Raw genomic sequence first — 19,280 nt, forward strand, 5'->3', positions numbered from 1 at the left:
AAAAAGACAAAGGTAGCATACTCTTTACTCATTTAAAGTATACAAGGCAGTGGCTTTTAGTATATTCACAAAGTTGTGAGATAAAACTCAGTAAATTTTAGAATGTTCCATTACTCCAAAAAGAAAATTTGTATCCCTTAGCCACCCCCCCCCCCGACCTATCATCCCCCCAGTCTTAGGCAACCTGTAATTGACTTTCTGTCTCTGTAGAGTTGCTTGCTCTGGACACTTCATATTTCACTTAATATTTTCTTTATTTTTTTATTTTTTTATTTTTTAAAGATTTTATTTATTTATTTGTCAGAGAGAGAGAGAGAGAGAGAGAGCGAGCACAGGCAGACAGAGTGGCAGAGGGAGAAGCAGGCTCCCTGCGGAGCAAGGAGCCCGATGTGGGACTCGATCCCAGGACGCTGGGACCATGACCTGAGCCGAAGGCAGCCGCTTAACCAACTGAGCCACCCAGGCGTCCCACTTAATATTTTCTTTAAAAAGTACATACTATTTCCTAGATTTATTCATGTTGTAATATGTATTAGTTCTTCAGTGGATGTATATGTTTATTTTATCCATTCACCTGCCAGTGAACATTAGGGTTATTTCCAGTTTTTGACTATTACAGATAATGCTGCTGTGAGCATTTGCGTATAAGTCATTGGGTGGACATATGTTGTCATTTCTCTTGAGTATTTGCTTAGGAGTGAAATTGTTGAGGCATGTGGTAGCTCTGTGTTTGACCTTTGAGAAACTATAAGACTGGGCACCTGGTGGGTGGCTCAGTAGGTTAAGCATCTGCCTTGGGCTCAGATCATGATCCCAGGGTCGTGGGATCGAGTCCCGCATTGGGCTCCCTTTCCGCTGGGGAGCCTCCTTCTCCCTTTACCCCTCCTCCCTGCTTGTCATCTCTCTTTCTCAAATAAATAAAATCTTTTAAAAGGAAAGAAAGAAACTACCAGACTGTTTTCCAAAGAGGTTTTTTTGCATTTCCACCAGCTAAGTGTAAATGTTCCAGTTTTTCTACATCTTTACCAAGACTTGTCTTTCTGGGAATAAAGTGGTATTTCTTTGTGATTTTGATTTGCATCTTCCTAGTGATTAGTGGCTTTGAGCATCTTTTCATGTGCTTATTGACCATTAGGGTATCTTTGCTGAAATGTCTGTTCAGGTTCTTTGCCCATTTTGTATTTTGTATTTTCAAAGATTTTTATTTATTTATTTGAGAGAGAGTGAATGAGAGAGAGCATGAGAGGGAGAAGCAGACTCCCCATGGAGCTGGAAGCCCGATGCTGGACTTGATCCTGGGACTCTGGGATCATGACCTGAGCCGAAGGCAGTCACTTAACTGACTGAGCCTCCCAGGCACCGTCTTTGCCCATTTTTTTAATCATGTTCTTTGTTGTTGAATTTTGAGTTCTTCAAATATTTTGAATATTAATCCCTCATCGGATAGGTGATTTGCAAATATTTTCTTCCATTCTGTAGGTTTCGTTTCACTCTTGCTAGTATCTTTTCATTGCATAAAAGTTTTTAATTTTGATGAAGTACAATTTAGCTTAATGTTTTGTCTTTTGTTGCTTATGCTTTTGGTGTCGTATGCAAGAGATCATTGCCAAATCCAGTGTTGTGAAGCATTTCCCTTATGTTTTCTTCTAAGAGTTTTATAGTTTTAGCTCTTATATTTAGGTCTTTGTTTTTTGGTTTTGGTTGGCTGGTTGTTTGGTTTGATTTGGCTTGGTTTGGTTTTTAGACAGAGAGGATGGGGAGGGGCAGAGGGAGAGGGGGAGAGAGAATCTTATTTGGAGCCCTATCCAGGGCTCCATCTCACAACCCTAAGATCACTGAGCCAAAATCAAGAGTCAGACGCTTTACAGACTGAGCCACCCAGATGCTCCACATTTAGGTCTTTGATTCATATACAGTATAGAGTAAGGGGCTAAGTTCTGTTTTGTTTTGTTTTGTTTTTTCACATGGTATGTTCAGTTTTCTCAGCACTGCTTTTGAAAAGACTTATTTCCCGCATATATACCCAACAAGGGGCTTGAACTCATGGACCCTGAGATCTTACTTAAGGAAACAAAAATCTTACTTAAGGAAACAAAACAAAACAAAGTTCCCAAATCAAAGCTCCTAAAGAAGATATATTCAAAGAGATTTAGTATCTATACCTCTCTGTTTCATCCCCAGCCTCCCTTCTGTAACAGGCAACCTTTTAAAAAAATTTCTTATATCCTATCCTATCCTATCCTATCCTTTTTTTTTTTTTTTAAATGAAAGGACGCAGATTCACCTTCCATCTTAGATTAATGGTAGCTCATCATGCATACTTTCCTCTACATTGCTTTTTTCACTTAACCACAGATCCTAGAGGTCATTCCTTAGTTTTTATATCACATAGTGGTTGGTAGATTTTTTAAGTTTTATTTTATTTAAGTAATCTCTACACCCATTGTAGGGTTTGAACTTGTGACTGGAGATCAAGAGTCGCATTCTCCTACTGAGCCAGCCAGGCACCTCTAAACTACCTGTTTTTGAAATACAATTTTATTGGAAAGCAGCAATGCCCATTTGTTTCATAATTGTAGCTGCTTTTTATCTATAGCAGCAAAGTTGAATAGTTGAAATAATGACCACCTGAAGCCCAAACCTAAAATATTTACTGACCGCCCCTCTAAAAAACATTTTCTGACTCAGGATGTAGTGTAATGGCTCATTCCCTTTTTTTCTTTTCTTTAAAGATTTTATTTATTTTGGGCACCTGGGTGGCTCAGTCAGTTAAGCATCTGCTTTTGGCTCAGATCATGATCCCAGGGTTCTGGGATTGAGCCCCATGTTGGGCTCCTTGCTCACGGGGAGTCTGCTTCTCCCTCTCCTCTCCACTCTTGCTCTCTCTTGCTATCTCTCTCTCTCGCTCGCTCGCTAAAATAAAGATCTTTTAAAAGATTTTATTCATTTATTTATTAGAGAGTGTACGCGGGAAGGAGAGGAAAAGAGAATTTGAAGCAGACTCAGTGCTTAGTGCAGAGCCCGACGTGGTGCTCTGTCCCACAACTGTGAGGTCATGACCTGAGCCAAAACCAAGTGTCAGACATTGAACGTACTGCACCACCCAGGTGACCCTGGTCCCTCCATAGCTGCATAGTAGTCTGTTTAGGTGGATGTACTCGAGGTGATTCAGCCACTCCCCCGTGCAGATATTTGTGTTGTTTTCCGTCTTCTGCTAATTCAGATAGTACTTTAAATTGCGAATAGTTTTTCTCCAAGACTCTCTGAAGACATCACAAAAATTTTCCCCATCTTTCTTGCCCATCTTCAAACATCCTGAGTGTAATAAAGGTAACTCATTAGAGTTGGCAACCCTTTCTGCCCACTTAGCAATAAACTTCCAGCCCCTTTTTGTCTATTAAAGCTTGACAGTTGGTGCCTGAATTTTTGTTGTTGTTTTAAAGATTTTATTTATTTCTTTGAGAGAGAATGAGTGAGAGAGAGCATGAGAGAGGAGAAGGTCAGAGGGAGAAGCAGACTCCCCAGGTTGCTGGGAGCCCGATGCAGGACTTGATCCTGGAAGTCCGGGATCATGACATGAGCCGAAGGCAGTCGCTCAACCAACTGAGCCACCCAGGCGCCCCGCCTGAATGTTTTTAACTCCGGTTTAGCTCAGTTCTTTCTGTAACCCCAGTGATCACTGTGCAGTCCAGAGAGGATAGGGCTGTCTATTGAGTCTCTTCCCATGTCCCGGTTCTTTTTCAAGCATAGTAGATGTTTCAGTTTCTTACTGAGAGAATGTGGATAAACATTTCCCCTTTCTTTTTAGCTGAGCTCCTCGCTAAAAAACAGCCATTGAAAACCAGTGAGGTGTACTCTGATGATGAGGAAGAGGAAGAGGATGACAAGTCCAGTGAAAAGTCAGACCACTCATCCCGAACATCATCATCTGATGAAGAAGAGGAGTAAGCTTGTGTATATTTCGGTCTAGTCAGGATAGGTGGGTTTTTTGGGGAGAAACTTAGTGTAGTTTCCAAAGTCGTCTTGTTTGGATGGTGAACTTCAATTTGGTTCAGAACCCTGAATCGTAGAGCTGAGTTCCCCAACATATCAGTCCAAACATGTGCTCCTGTCTTTGGCTCCTAGCCTGCACCTCTGGACATTTTGTCTGGGCCTGGCAGGTAGGCACTGACTTCATGTCACCCTCAGACTGGCCTGGAGTTTCCATTACTTTTCTTACTCTGGTAGGTTATCTGGAATGCCAGCCTCACTGAAGACAGTTCATAGGAGCAGGGTTCTGTTACCACTCTTTCCTGTGACTTCATTTATTTCTCTTATGGTTAATCACATACTTTGGTTAAGTGTTAAGAAGTTGGTAGTATTTCTGTATCTTGATCTGATTTGTTGTTGTTGTTTGTTTGTGGGGTTTTTTGTTTTGTTCTGTTTTTCCAGAAAGAACACTTGCCGGAGGCTGGGGGTGGGGAGGGACTGAGGGAGGGAGAGAGAAAATCTTAAGCAGGCTCCATGCCCAGTGTGGAGCCCAACATGGGGCTGGATATCGCCACCCTGAGATCATGACCTGAGCCAAAATCAAGAGTCGGGGACATTTAACCGACTGAGCCACCCAGGCACCCCTTGATCTGTTTTTATGAGGAACACTTTTCCCATTGCCCTTTATTCCTCACAGGAAAGAAGAGATCCCTCCCAAATCACAACCAGTCTCCTTACCCGAGGAATTGAATCGGGTTCGATTATCACGGCATAAGCTAGAGCGTTGGTGTCACATGCCCTTCTTTGCTAAAACGGTCACAGGATGTTTTGTACGGATTGGCATTGGAAACCACAACAGCAAACCAGTTTACCGGGTTGGTGTTTCTTTCCATGGACAATTGTCCATGTTTTAAATATAATGATTCTTGACTGGGAGTAGGAGCTGCTGAACAAGTCTGTCACTTTTTTGCTACCATTTGATGGGAAAATAGACTCTAATTGAGATGCCTGTAGAATAATGACAGTCCGAGGTAACCAGAGATCGTGCATGACTTGCTGCCAGAAAGAGTCTTTGGAGCCCAGTGGCGGGGGGTTTAGATTTAGAATAACTCTCTTTATTTTTCCTTTCATATAAAAATGAGGAGAGAGACATTTAGGGAGTATTCATTGGGAGTTACATAATCTGGAAGCTTTGTTCATTTGAAAAATAAATAAATGAAAAATTTCCATGTTACATACTGAGTGACTTCTGAAGCAGAATTATATTGAGATTTAAAAACAAACACAAAAACACAGAAAACCACCCTCCAACCTAATAGAGGTGGTTTTGTGAGTTCTGGCACTGCCTCTATGATCTGAATGGCTGGAACATAGCTGTTTGATTATTTTTTTTCCTTTTCTTTTTGTTTGTTTTAGCCTGGGTTATACCATTTTAATATGTGTTTACCTCCTTCTGTGAGGACCAGCAGCCATGCTGCGTCCCAGAAAGCTTGACAAACAGAAACTGACTTCTATGGTCTTCTTACTTGCTTGATAAAAGCGACCTCTGAGATCCCAAGCGCATCCCCTTAGTAAGGTAGAATGAAGTCAGAGGGGACACTCCTGACAGCCCCACCAGGCTAACTGCCGCCTCTCCTGGCGCTTGCTCACTCTGTGTTCGGGGCTCCTGGTGCTTGGCCATCTGAGTTCTGAACCTGAGGAAGGGGCCCAGAGCACCTGGCAGCTGTGGGGTCCTCTCAGTGCAGGGTCACTCGTCCACAGCTTAGGTGGGAGTGCGGTGGAGAGCTCTGAAAGGGTCTCTTTTTAACTGGCTTCGCTGTCCTTTCACTTAGGTGGCTGAGATCACAGGCGTTGTGGAAACCGCCAAAGTTTACCAGCTCGGTGGCACCAGGACAAACAAAGGGCTACAGCTACGGTAGGGGAGGCGCTGCTAGGACGGCTTCTACTCCTGCTACCCACAGGCACTGCCTGGTGGGGCTGCAGTACTCGCCCCATGGGGCATTTCCTGTTAGAGGGAACTTGGAGGGAAGCTTATTCTCCCTTTACCTGTAGGGAAAGGTAGGGGAGATCCGGGACAAGAAGTTGGAGGACACAGAGAAGGAAAAAGGCAGCTTGGGAGCTCCCTGCCACCCAGAGCCCTGCAGGCATGTCCTTGGTGACCATGGTCAAGATGCATGCCTCTGGTCCTGGCTCTGTCCCTTACTAACCTGACCTTTGACAGGTCAAGCCACCTTTCAGGACTTGGTTTCCTCTTCAGTAACATGATCCTTACAGCTTGCCTGCTACGTGCCACTGTTCTGGGCATCAGGATAGAGGCAAAAACAAAGTAGATACACTTAAATCCCTGCCCTCTTGGAGCCTGAAAATTCTAGAGATCCAGTGTAAGAAGTAGAAGCAGTTTGCCAGGATCACTGCAGGTAGCAGCTGATGGATTCGGCTGTACCGTGGCCTCATTTGGTCTCTGTGGTCTCCATTCCCTTCTCCTGTCCCCATTATCTTTCCTGGTCTGTTTTTAAAAGAGCCAGTTGGGGTAAGCAGTGACCATGACATGCAGAGAGTGACTATCCCTAGGAGAATGGCACTGACTCACTTAACTTTGCCACCATAGGAGTCAGTCAGAAGGCAGTGTGCTTTCTCTCAAGGGAATGGAGTTTCCTTGTCATTCCGGTATCTACATAATATTTCATACTCTTGATGCCGGGTAACTGTGACCGATTTTATGGTAAATGGACTTTTGAAGCACTGGCCAGGTCCATTTTTTCCCAAATGCTAGCTGTGATTCTTTATCCTGGCTGCCCATTAGAACAGCCTGGGAGGTATTGTTTGTTTTATTTCATCGTTCTGATTCAGTTGAACTACAGTGGTGCTTTCACATTAGAATTTCTACAGATCTTTCTGGGTGATTCTAAATGTCAGCCAGGGTTGAGAACCACAGAGATGGGTGGTTCACAGTCTGGTTGGGTTGCCTTGCTGCTACTGCAGGTAACATACCCATTCTTGGAGATGCTGTCTCTTTTTTATGTAGGCATGGCAACGACCAACGAGTGTTCCGCCTAGAATTTGTCTCAAACCAAGAATTCACTGAAAGCGAATTCATGAAATGGAAAGAAGCGGTAAGTGGATAGATGGCACCTAGCACTTCGTGAAAACTCTGAGAATGTTTCCAGAATCTCTTATTAATGACCTTTTGTCATGTTTTGGTCTAGATGTTCTCGGCTGGCATGCAGTTGCCCACTCTAGATGAAATCAATAAGAAGGAATTGTCTATTAAAGAAGCTCTTAATTATAAATTCAATGATCAGGACATTGAAGAGGTAAGAAACCTTGTGCCCCAGAGACTGGAGATTTTCAGTAAGAACCGGTGTTCAAGAAGATCGTGACTTTCTTTCCTTCCCCAGTATCTGGACTTTTTTATCTGTGCTACTATTGCAGAAGGATGAGAGAATATTGCTATTACTACCTTATTCATAGTTTATCCAGATTTTCTCTGTACATTCTTATTTGAAGTCCTATAGTAAAGAAGTGTACTTCAAGTTCAGGGATCTGTATTCTGCTAGGCTTCTGTATTCTGCTAGTCCTTCAAGAGTTTCCTTTCTCCAAAACATTTTGGTAAAGTTCTTTGATCTCTGTTCTCTTGGACAGTGGCTAGCCTTACAGTACCAGGTCCTTGGGCTGCTGCTGCTTATTGGTGCATTTTCCTTCAGACTGTGCCAGAAGAATCTCCGTGACCCTGGAAGCAGCATAGTATCCCTTGGAATGAACTCACTCTGTCTCTCTGGGGCTTGACACTGCTATAGGAAGAGCAGCCCCCTTTTAACTAGCTGCTAGCCTCCAAAATGGCTCGCTCACCCTGTCTGCAGAAGTAGTGTAGGAATACCTCACTGCTGGTATCTCCTCTCTGGTACAGATTGTGAAAGAGAAGGAAAGGTTCAGGAAAGCTCCACCCAACTATGCTATGAAGAAGACTCAGCTGCTAAAGGAAAAGGTGAGGACTTGCACTTGAATCTCCTTCCTTGTCCTGTAAGATGTGGAAATCAGACTTGTTCATCCCCTGCTCAGTTAGTGGTGGCAGGATTGGGCTCCAGAGGAAGCAACACGGTGCCTTCCTGGCACCTAGGCACCATCCCTTGGCCATTTCCTTTCTGTAAATTGAAACTGATCGTATCCGTTCCATTCCCTTTACTTTCCTAGTCCCTTTTGTTTTGCGTGTAATAAGACAGAAGCCAGGGTCCTCTCAGCACTGGGTCTGAACAAATGATGCTGCCAAGCCCAGCTGAGGTGGGTGGCTTTCCATTTTTCACATCAGGATGGGGGGTGAGCCTTGGTAGGGTGAGTGAGCCCCATGGGGCCTGAGTTCCAAGGTCAGTGTTACACATCCCTGCTACCAGGGGCCCCGGGCCAGATAGGATATGGCAGGGTGTTAACTACTATAATAAGAATTATACCTTGCATTTGTGAAGTTTGTTTTCAGTGTCCTTTCATATTTCCTGTCGTTTGTTCATCACATGAGCTGTCTTGCCTGTGCTGGAAGTAAGGGGAGACGTGATACAAGGCCCATCATAGCCAAAAACTAACACGTCTCTCTGTGTGCAGGCCATGGCTGAGGACCTGGGGGATCAGGACAAGGCCAAACAGATCCAAGACCAGCTGAATGAGCTGGAGGAGCGGGCAGAGGCCCTGGACCGCCAGCGGACCAAGAACATATCCGCCATCAGGTGTGTTACAGAGCCTCGGGCTCCCATTCTGAACCCACAGACCTTGCCACAATTAATCAGGCCAGCCTGTGGCCTTGCACGGGCAGCGCTGGCTCCATGTGGCTCCAGGGTCAGGGCTGAGGGCTTCCCTCCCTCCTTCCACAGCCCACTGACTCACCCTCTTACTCCCCCACAGTTACATCAACCAGCGGAACCGGGAGTGGAACATTGTGGAGTCTGAGAAGGCCCTCGTGGTGAGTAAGACAACTTTATTTAGATCACTGAAAACAATTTTAATTAATAAAATGATAGGAAATCTTCTGTACATCTTGTTCCCATTAATTTTTTTAATTACTGACGTTAACACGTAGACTTCACGTACATGGGCTCTGGGTGCACACACAGACCCATAAGATTGATGGATTGATAATGACAAGCAGTAGTCTCCTGCCCATCTTACCCTCCCCATCCCTTAGCCTCTACTCCACAGGTGTTCATCTTTATCGACTTTTGCTTTCGTTCTTTCTGTTGTTGCCCCCATATCTGCTCTGGTCTTAAAGGGAAGGTGATGGTAGACCACTTTTGACTTTCTTTAGCCCTTGAAAAGACTGTTATTTATACGTAAGTTTAGGATAAACGAAAAGCGGGGGAGGAAAAAAAGACACAGTTCTGTAATGCACGCTCTCTGTTTTAGGCTGAAAGTCACAACATGAAAAACCAACAGATGGATCCCTTTACCAGGCGGCAGTGCAAACCTACCATCGTTTCTAATGTGAGTGCCGAAAGAGGACATTTTTAGTCAGGACCTAGATTCTAGGATATAAAATGAATTCCATTAGGAGATTAATAAGGAAGTTAAAAATAATGTTGTCTTAGTGGGATTTGCATGGCTCGAACTCTTGGGTCTGGCTACCTCTTTTTTTTTTCTTTTAAATTTTTTAAAATCTTGCTGTAGGACATACAGAGAGTGAAAACCTGGCACGGATTTGTAGACACTTCCAGACTCCCCCCTCTGCGCCACCCCCCCCCCCCCCGCTGGTGTCAGGGTGGGTTTACCAATGCTGCAGACATGAGGAATGTGGAGGCTGGGCCACCTAGGGCCAGGCCAGCTTGGGGCTGGGCTTCAGAGCTTTAATTGCTGCTCTTTGCTGCCTTGAGGAAAACCCCACTGAGCTGCTGATGGGTCCACTGTGGTGCTTGTCATGTTAGTGGTGGTTGATGGGAAAGAATCTGGCATAGCACTGTGTGTGAGTGTTAAATACTCTTTGAAATAATTTAATTTCTCTCCCAGTCCAGAGACCCAGCTGTTCAAGCTGCCATCTTGGCCCAGCTGAATGCAAAATACGGTTCTGGAGTATTACCAGATGCTCCGAAGGAAATGAGCAAGGCAAGTACGGTGCTGCCCGGAGGCCCGCAGAGCAAGGCTTCCGGCCTGGATGCTCGGCCTGGCGTAGGCCTGACTGATCCCACCCAGAGGAACATCGCCTCCCACTTGCAGTCCGTTCTCAGTCCTGATTCTTGACAAATACGATAAACAGCTACTGAATTTTAGTCGGACAACCTAAATGCTAAACCCAACGCCACTACTTAAGTAAGGCCTGGATTACAGCGTTAGGCGACTGACACGTAGCCCTCTGAACCACGTTTTCTCACGTGTAAAACGAGGGTAGTACTCTATCCTGCTGTCTCGGAGGATAATTGGGAGAAGCTGATGACACATAAGGATCAGATGGTTGTAGAGGTGAAAGCTCTTTGAAAACTAAAATGCTAAACGGAGAAACTGCCCATTTAGAAGCAGTTTTTCACATAAGTTAGGTCTTTTCCTGTGGAGCCCAAACTGTCCCAGGAATTTCTGAAATCTTGGATCAGAAGGTGGCTTATTGTCTTAAGCCTCTCCCCACATCCCCCACACCACTGACATGAGCCTTCCCTTTCCTGTCGTAGGCTTCAGAAAAGAAACCTTCTGTGGCCTCTCCTGTTCTTCTGAGAGAAGGAATCGGAAAAGGGCCTTTGCAGAGAGAGCTAATGAACTTGAGCCAAAGCTTTTTTTACCATTAGTGGCTGCTGCTTCTTGAAGTCTGCTTGCATTTATACTTTTATAATGAGTTTTTCTCTTCACGTTGCAGGGTCAGGGAAAGGATAAAGATTTGAATTCTAAGTCAGCCAGCGACCTCTCAGAAGATTTGTTCAAAGTACATGATTTCGATGTGAAGATTGATTTACAGGTTCCCAGCTCGGGTAGGTGAGGGTGGGGGAGCAGAGCTGGCTGAGGACCAGATGGCATCAGGGCTGGACTTGGCCAGCAGGGAGGCCCGATGTTCGGGAAGCAGGGCGGGTGTCCACTCGTCCATATCTGTAGAGGCCACAGTAAGCGCGGCTGCAGGTGTGTTTGAGAGGGAGCAGGGGCAGGCAGGTAGGCTGCCGGAAGGAGTGCCTCGAAAGACTAAAAAGGACCTGGTGGGCTCCTCAGATGCCAATTGGCTCTTCTCTCCCACAGAGTCAAAGGCTTTGGCCATCACCTCCAAGGCTCCACCAGCCAAAGATGGGGCTCCACGGAGATCGCTAAACTTGGAAGACTACAAAAAACGACGAGGGCTTATTTGAGCGCACCCAGCCTGCTGCTTCTGACCCTGCATGCCCCATCACAGTGTCCTCTTTTCCTCTTTTCCTTTGATTTGCCCTCTTTGGGCTGGAGCAGCAGTAGAACTGGGAAGAGACTCTAGAACTGCCAGTCATCTGTACTATAAACCATTTGCTGTATAGACCTCCCTTGTCTGCACCATTTCCCATCCACCTCCCGGGCCTCTCACCCAGTGTGGGCCTGGGCTCTCTCGGGCTTTATCCATGTCTTTAGATTTGTGTTTGCCCTTTTTAGTTTTGTTTTGTTTTTGTTTTTGTTTTTATTTTTGTTTCTGTTTTCAAACCAGCACAGTTCATTGGCCACTCTGCACACATTCAGTATTAGCGTGGAGCTGGGATTCCTGCTGGAGCCCCTGGAGGCGACAGCAGCAGCACCAGGCAGTCTCCTCCTCGGGCTGCCTCGGACCCAACCATTGACCATTTGGCCCCGGACCCTTGTGGAGGGAGTGGGGACTGGGCACCTGCAGTCCTCCTTCCTCTCTCCTCATCTTTCTCTTCTTCCCATCTCTGCAGAAGAGAGGTTTTCAAATCCAATTTAGTTTCCAAAAAGTGTACATTTGTGGGGGGGGGGAGCTGTTTGAGAGAGAGTGTGAGCGTGTGTGTGTGTGTGTGTGTGTGTGTGTCTGTAAGTGTGGATTTTTTTATCATTTTTTTAAAAATGCAGTACTCTTTGTATCGGTCTGTCATGGGTCTATAGCTGTTTCAGATATTTTTCAGCTGTACTTGAGCATCTGAAACTGCAAGAAAGAAACTCATTAAATGTGATTCTTCTTACTAAACAGGCCTGACTGCTGTAGCTATGTAACATCCCCTCCCCCACAGCCCTTTCCCCACTCCGCTCCCACCTCAGAGAAAGCCTCCCCCCCCGCCCCACTCCTCACACTCCCCACCCCCGTGTGGTCCCTGCCCTGTAGGCTCTGTCCCGGCAGGCAGGTGGGAAGCCCCCTAGCCAGGTACCAGACAGGGCAGTGCACGTATCTTGCTCCCCCCATGGGGACGGCCCACAGCTTCTTGGATGCACATAGACTGTGTCTTTTCCCCACCCCCACGTACTCGTCTCTTCCTAGTGATTCTGTTTTGCTGTTTCAGGAGGAATGATATTTCGTTTTGTTTCTTTGAAGAGAAAGTATTCCACGTGACTGTGGCAAGAACGAACACCAAAAGGTCTTGGTTGCAGATGTTACAAGCATGTGCAGTTTTGTGTGTGTGTGTGTGTACCTATATATATGGTAAGCATATATATTGTTGTGCAGCTAGGGGGAAGCCAGCAAAGAAGTGTGTATGTCTTTATGAAATGTTTGAAGAGATAAGCTGACGGCTTGATAATCATTCTCAGGTGTAAAGCTCCAAGTGTAAATAAAAGTGGCATTTAACAAATCTTTTCAGAACAAAGTACAGCTGACTATATATACCAAGAACTAAGCTAAAGAAACAGCTGAGAGCGGCCGAGTCCCACGAGAGGGAGAGGAACTTAGAGGCTCTGCTCTGTACTTCTTCACCCTACTTTTCTGTCAGGAAGTGGGATGACGGGAAATCACGGACTTCGGTTGTATGTAAATGGAAAAATGAACTTGGTGACTCTTCTGGGTTTAGTGGAGCCTCGGTGTTGCTTTAACTTAGTTTACACTTTTTTATTTGAAAACGAAGCAGCAATGGATGGTTTTAAAAAAAAAAAAAAAGTATTGTGACTGTAAACCTGGTGAACTGTGACTGTAACCCAGCTCTGTGGTGGCTGTGCTGCAGTTCAGTTGGGCAGAGGTGGGCAGTGGACTCATTAAAATCATCTATACTTGAACAGTCCATTGGCCGCAAGCCTTTACAGACTGTTGTGTAAATGTGGAATCACAGACCGCGAACCGTTGCCCGGACTCCGGCGAAGTTCCGGAGGCTGCTGGGACCTCTCCTATCATGACGAACCTGGACTGTTTTTCTCTTTCTGGTTTTCAGAGACATGAAATTATAGAACCCATCTAATTTGCTGGAGTCATTCTGATCCACCATGTAGATCTGTATTTAGTATCATTTGGATTTGGAGAAGTGTCGATTACATTATGGCTGTGTAATAAAATTTTTATTAAAACTGCATCACACCTGTAGCCGCTTTACCCCCACACCCCACATGCAGCTGCGGAAACTTGGGCTCCTGAGATGCCAGCACATGGCCAGGAGAAAGGCCGCCCAGGGGACCCCCTGAGGAGTCTCCTTGGTGGCTGGAGTCAGGACAGAGGACTCCTCTCCAATCTCCACTAAGGCAGGGCCTCTGAACCGAGACCTTGACCAGACATAAGCTGTTGGCTTGGTCTCCCGCCCCCACCCCCAGCGGGGTTTCTTGGCAGTTCTCGCTATTTCTTAGGCTGGGGAGTTGCTGCCATGGCGCCCTGCTCCACGCCTCCCCCCACCTCCCGTGTGGTTTCAGTGTTGAAGGGTGCGGCACCTAAGGCTGTTTTATACATTTTTCACTTCCTTCCAAGAAGCAAAAAGGCCAATGTCCATAAGCCTAGCTCATGATGTATAGGTCTGTTTGTCTGTCTTGGTTCTGACAGGTGCAGGGAAACTCTACTGCCTACAGCTTCCCTTCAAAATGCTTTTGTTTTGTTTGTTTCTGTGGAGTCCTGACCTGTCACTCAAACTGTACAGATACTTGTAAATAAACTTTTCACCCTGTTTTAACAAGGGAATCAGATTTAGTCTGAAGATTGCATCCCAAGTGGCAACTCTCAGAGTCATGTTTTGGAAGTCCAAGAGAGCCTCTCTTGTGCTTGGTTTCCCTTCTTCCCCTTCTCTTAGCTTGACACCTCCCTAACCTGAAAGTGGCTCTTTTTAGCTCTTCGGCAGCCTCGTTCCCCCAGAAGCTTCTCTGGAAGCTGTCTAGGGCCAGGGAGACCTCCAGTTGGCTTGGAACTTGGAACCAACCAGCTTTAACAGAACCTCGTAGGACCCTCATACTGCCCCACCCCCAAGGAGAGGCTGCTGCTTCCAGCTTTCAGTGACCTGGGCACAGTTCCTTTGCTCTCCTGCTCCCTGCTTATCATGAGTGCCAAGGGGGAACCCAGGGACTGGAGGCCGTGGAGGAAATACTATCCTTTTCTCAGTCTCCCAAGATAGGGAGCTCTGTAAGGGCTTCACGCCCCCACAGAAGGATGTGTTTTGAACCTTTCTGACCATGGTTTAAGAAGCAACATCCTGGATCATCTACTTCCCTTTTGAGATGGGAAGGTGGGGGAGGTGGCAATTCCAATGGTAGGAGCCCAGTCCAAGCCCACCTCTGGTGTTGGGAGAGGTGGATCCCTGGGGCTCACCCTGCAACTGTGCCAGTGAGGTTTTCTCCCAACTCTGTAACACTCCCACTGCCTGACTGCTGGGAACAGTGGGATCCCTAGGCCCTAAAGAATGGGGATTCTTACCAGAGGACAGCCTTATCTGTGCATCTCCCAAGATCTAGTGCCCTAGGGCAGCATACCCCAGGACAGAAAGAAGACTGACTGCCACAGGCAGAGGGGAGAGAAGGCCTTGGTGTGGGGGGCTTTTCTTGGGTAATCCCAGGTTCCAGTGTCCAGCAATTCTTGGGACCAGGAGACCATCAACCCCTGGCACAGAGTTTTTCTGTGGCGTTACTGACCACTGGGGACCTCTGAGTTCCCTTTAGGAGTGAAGTGTTGGGCTGGAGGGAGCAGCCTGGCTTCTCTGTAAAACCCAGACCAGGCCAGGCCTTCCCAGGTCAGACCCAGTCATGGCTGAGCGGAACCTGGAGGTGGGCTTTCATGGCCCTGCACAGGGGGCTTAGCTACTGCAGCTTAGGTACATTTAGGGATTCCAGAAGGTGCTCTGGGCCCAGGGGAGACCCAAGAGTCACAAGGCACTGCAAGCTCAGTACAGGGTTCACATCCCAGTTCAGCCACTCACTTCCTAGGACTGAGCTAGTTAACTCCTTTGAGCCACAAATTTCCCATCTTTAACATAAGATCTGTTAGGATCCTGTTAAAGATTAAGTGTACCTTCCCCCAGAAGCAGTTCAATAAATGCTATGGTTAGAGCAGAGGCTGCCTGGAAGGAGAGACTTCTGGGGCAGAATGGCAGGGGTCGGGGTCCACATGGAGTGGGCAGGGGGTTGAGGGAGGGGGTGTAAGCGGTAGGAGACCAGCCAGAGTCGGGCAGCGGGGATACCAGAAGCTGGAGCGCTTGGCTTGGAAACTCCAGGCAGCTCCCACCTCTGGGGCCAAGAAGCTCTGCTTCCAGGTTGAGATTCTGATGGGTGGGCACTGAGGAGGGCCTGGGGAAAGTCCAGAGGAACAGAGCTGCTTTTCGGCCTGCCCTCTCCAGACTGGCCAATCTGAAAGTGACTGGGAAGACCACCCCACCTCACCACACCCCATCAGAAAGATGGCGAGGTTCCACCTACCCACCCCCACCAAAAGCCATTAAAACATAGAACAGTACCAGACCGGAAAATCCGTGTAAAGATGACAAACAAAATGTTCTGATCCTTCCCACACTAACTACCTCAAAACCCTCTTTAAAATATCAAATTATTATGAGACACCTGGGTGGCTCAGTTAGTTAAGCCACCAACTATTGATCTTGGAGTCATGAGTTCTAGCCCCATGGAACCTTTTTTTTTTTTTTAAATTTTTTTCTTTTTAGCTGTCAGTGACCCTGCTTTGCAAAATGCGCGGAGGCGGCATCTTGCTCGGCTCACATTCGCCTCTGACCAGGAATGCACGCGTCTGTCTCCAACCATTTTCCCTTGAGAACTCCTCCTCATCCTTCCGCGCTCAGCCCAAAGGTCGCCTCCTCCGGAAGCCTTCCTTGACCTCCCCTCCCACTCGGGTTTGGGAGCATCTTCTGCTGGCTCTCCCTAGCGCGGCACTCAACTACGCTGTACTGTTAGTATTTATGAGTCTCCACCCTCAGCCTGGAAGTGACTTGTGTCTGCCGCGTATTCCCAGCTCCCAGCGCCACCCGGCACTTAGAGAACGCCCAGTAAATGTGGGGGAGGGAAGGGGAAGGAAGCGGGGCAAGGCGGTTGTCCAGCAGAGCCGCTGCGTTCTGGGGCATTCGATCCCACCTGTCCCTCCCATTCTGCCCCCAGACCGCAGCGCTCGCGAGTCTGGGACCCAGGCCGCCCAGCCTTTGAGTGCGCCCCAAGACGGCGAGCAACGCGCCTGAGGCAGATGATAGCGGCTCGCTCACCCGGGGCCGGTGCGCCAAGGGGCTCCGACGAACCAACAGCGTCGGCCTCCGCTCTCCCACTCCGGGCCCCGCCGCCTGCAGGTGCGCGCGCTACTCCAGGCGTGGCCCCCAGCGGGATGCGGGCGACTTCCCGGGTTTGGGAACGCGGTCCCAGCTTTCAACCCCCGCGGCCGGCGCGGAGGAGGAGCGGCACCAGCTCCCCGCGCGCAGCTTCCCCGGTGGCTCCTCGTTTCTCCTGGCCACCGGATGTTCTGCGGACTCGGTGGCCCGGCACCCGGCGTGGAAGTCTGGCCGGCAGAGGTATCACCAGTGGAATGAGGGGAGGCACCCACGCTATCCGTACAAGATTCCGGGAAGTGCCCCAGTGGGGACGTGGGGTATGGGGCGTACTCAGATCAGTCCCTTCGACCGGCAGCCGCATCCTTGACCTCAGATGCTCTCGGGTCCCCTCTGCCTCCACTTGGCCACCGGGAGAAACATGTGGGTTCTGAGTTCTGGAGAGAGGGAGGAGGGAGAACCACAGGAACACAGACTCCTGGGAGGGATGGGAAACCTTGCTTCTGAACTGTGTCAGGAGAGAAAATGTTCTTACTGCGCATACACAGGCGTGGTGGCACATTTTGTTTGTTTTAAACCAGTGATTCAGATGGTGAAGGGTCAGCAAACGCTGCTGGATCCCTAGCCCTGCTAAACAGTCCTAGCCGGCAAACCCAGCATATTCCCACCAGGTCTGTTGATAATGGGGTGAGAGATTGCATGGGAAGGAAGAGACACCCAGAAGCAAGGAAAAGGCTCTAGGGTTGTCAAGTGAAAACAGCCTTTCACTCCTCTATCCTGGAGGAAGGAGACCTCCAATTCTTACCTCCCTCCCCCCAAGTTGCCATTGGGCCCTGGCTCTGGCCAGCCCTCCAGCGCCCTGTCTAGTATGCTCTGGGCAGAAAAGGGCATCAGACTGAGGGGGCTGGGGAATGGGTGGGACGCATGGAGCAGCTGAAAGGCCAAGGTCTCACCGACAGTCCCTCGGAAACAGAGCCATTTAGCACCCTGGGGCCTGTTTTCTGGTTGGGTCCTTTCTGGCTTCCTTCCTCCAGAAGACGATGTAAAGCGACACACCACCACCCCAAGTAAGGAAGGGAGGTTGTTATAGGAGCTACTCATTCCTGTGTCCCTTTCACCTAGCCCAATGCCTGCTTTGAGGAAGCTGCCCAGTGGAAGTTTGCTCTGTGACTGAATGAATGAATCACAGGTATTGTCACAAAACGTTGGAAACTCCGGGTCAGTAAGTCCCTTGGAAGACACCAAGTCCCACAGAGCATGTTTCTCAGAGTTGTTGACCAGAATGAGACCTTGTACCACTTAGTCCAGCGGAAGATTTGCCACCACCCTGTTCCTCCCCCTCCGCACCCAAAAACACACAGAGACACACAGACACACGTACCAGAGAGGCTCTGCTCTCCCTGGGAAGCTTTCAAGTTCCCTCAAAGTGAAGGCTGTGCTCTATCCTTTTTCCCTCCGTGCCTGTGGGTCTTGCGAAGAAGAGACTGGCGCTCTGCCAGGCCAGGAGTGGTGAGCAATGACTTTACCCTGGTGCCCTGCTGTCCTGGGAGTGGAGGGAGCAGGGGCAGAGCTAAACGAGGCAGGCTGGGGAATGAAACCAGGCCCCCAGAAAACCCTCACCTCACACACCCCATTTTCCAGGCCTCACCCTTTTGCCAGCTCATGTGCCCAGTGTTGTTACCCCGTAGGAGGTATGTAGCTCCCAGGCCTGATAAATCCTAAAGGCCATGGGGAGGGGCGAAGACTCAGATACTCCAGGGAGCAGGCCTGGGGGGTGGGGGGCGGTGGTACAGGAGGATCCGTGAACTGAGATGCAGAACAAGAAGAAAGATTATTTCTTTCCTCAGATACACATAGCTGGCCTTGTGGATAAAGCGGTCGGACACCGATGGCCTCTCTCGGATCAGCCACCTCATGACCATCAAAACCTTGAAACATTGCTCTCTGCCCCCGCCCCCGTTTCCCATTTTTACAGCTCAGAAGAGGCCATTCCTCCATCTACATAGTAGTCTGATTTTCTCCACAGCCTTCTACGTTCTTTGTTCTTCGCAGTCATTTACTCACAGCCTCAAAGACTGTGGAAACTGAGGCACAAACAACAGGATTCCAGGTTGTGAAAGGTCATTCCTGGCTCAACTAAGAGGACAGGAGAGTCCCTTCACCTTGTCCCCCAATGGATGTCCCTTCTGCCTTCTGCCTGTGGGAGGTAGAGGCAGACTCTTCCTTCATTGGATAAGGAACTAAAGACTGAACTACAAGATGCTAATAAAAGAAAGTATGCATGGCACAGGAATAGAACTTAGGGGACCTAGCCAAGACACTCTCTGGCTTTTCCACCAACTAGCTCTGTGGCCCTGTGCAAAGATTTTAACCTTCTGGTATTGAGCCATCTAACTCCTTTGTTACTTATCCTGTGTTTCGAGAAGAATAGGATGCATCTAAAGGCCTTTCCCACTCTAAAATCTGTGACATGCACTCTCATTTCAATACTTCCCAGGTTTTCCCTCACCTTTCCACTGTGGGATACCTGCTCAGTATGGCAAAGAGCTCTTCTTTGGTTGCTGGGCTTAGGACAAATGCCTGGTACAAGAAAAAAAGGAGTTGCCCCTGAGTTTTCTCTTGGCAGCCAGGACAGAGATCCATCTCCTGCCTCGTTTGTGCCTCCAGTACTGTCCACACATTGACTGGCAAACAACTTTGACAGGTGCACAAAACATGGTCCCTCCTTGC

General features: G+C 48.1%; 1 protein-coding gene across 1 annotated transcript in view; it reads left to right on the plus strand.

Annotated features, from left to right (window-relative positions):
- Positions 1 to 13,388, plus strand: part of RTF1 (RTF1 homolog, Paf1/RNA polymerase II complex component) — a 55,687-nt gene extending 42,299 nt beyond the window's left edge. The window contains exons 7-18 of the mRNA XM_080807459.1: positions 3,809 to 3,944; positions 4,667 to 4,844; positions 5,802 to 5,884; positions 6,995 to 7,082; positions 7,176 to 7,283; positions 7,877 to 7,954; positions 8,563 to 8,684; positions 8,860 to 8,917; positions 9,358 to 9,435; positions 9,955 to 10,050; positions 10,790 to 10,901; positions 11,161 to 13,388. Coding sequence (XP_080663585.1) covers positions 3,809 to 3,944; positions 4,667 to 4,844; positions 5,802 to 5,884; positions 6,995 to 7,082; positions 7,176 to 7,283; positions 7,877 to 7,954; positions 8,563 to 8,684; positions 8,860 to 8,917; positions 9,358 to 9,435; positions 9,955 to 10,050; positions 10,790 to 10,901; positions 11,161 to 11,267 — 1,244 coding nt within the window. The 3' untranslated portion in view covers positions 11,268 to 13,388. The remainder of the gene's footprint in view (positions 1 to 3,808; positions 3,945 to 4,666; positions 4,845 to 5,801; positions 5,885 to 6,994; positions 7,083 to 7,175; positions 7,284 to 7,876; positions 7,955 to 8,562; positions 8,685 to 8,859; positions 8,918 to 9,357; positions 9,436 to 9,954; positions 10,051 to 10,789; positions 10,902 to 11,160) is intronic.
- Positions 13,389 to 19,280: the final 5,892 nt, after the last annotated feature.

The sequence above is a fragment of the Martes martes genome (assembly GCF_963455335.1).
Source record: "Martes martes genome assembly, chromosome: 7".
In the NCBI taxonomy this organism is placed as follows: domain Eukaryota; kingdom Metazoa; phylum Chordata; class Mammalia; order Carnivora; family Mustelidae; genus Martes; species Martes martes.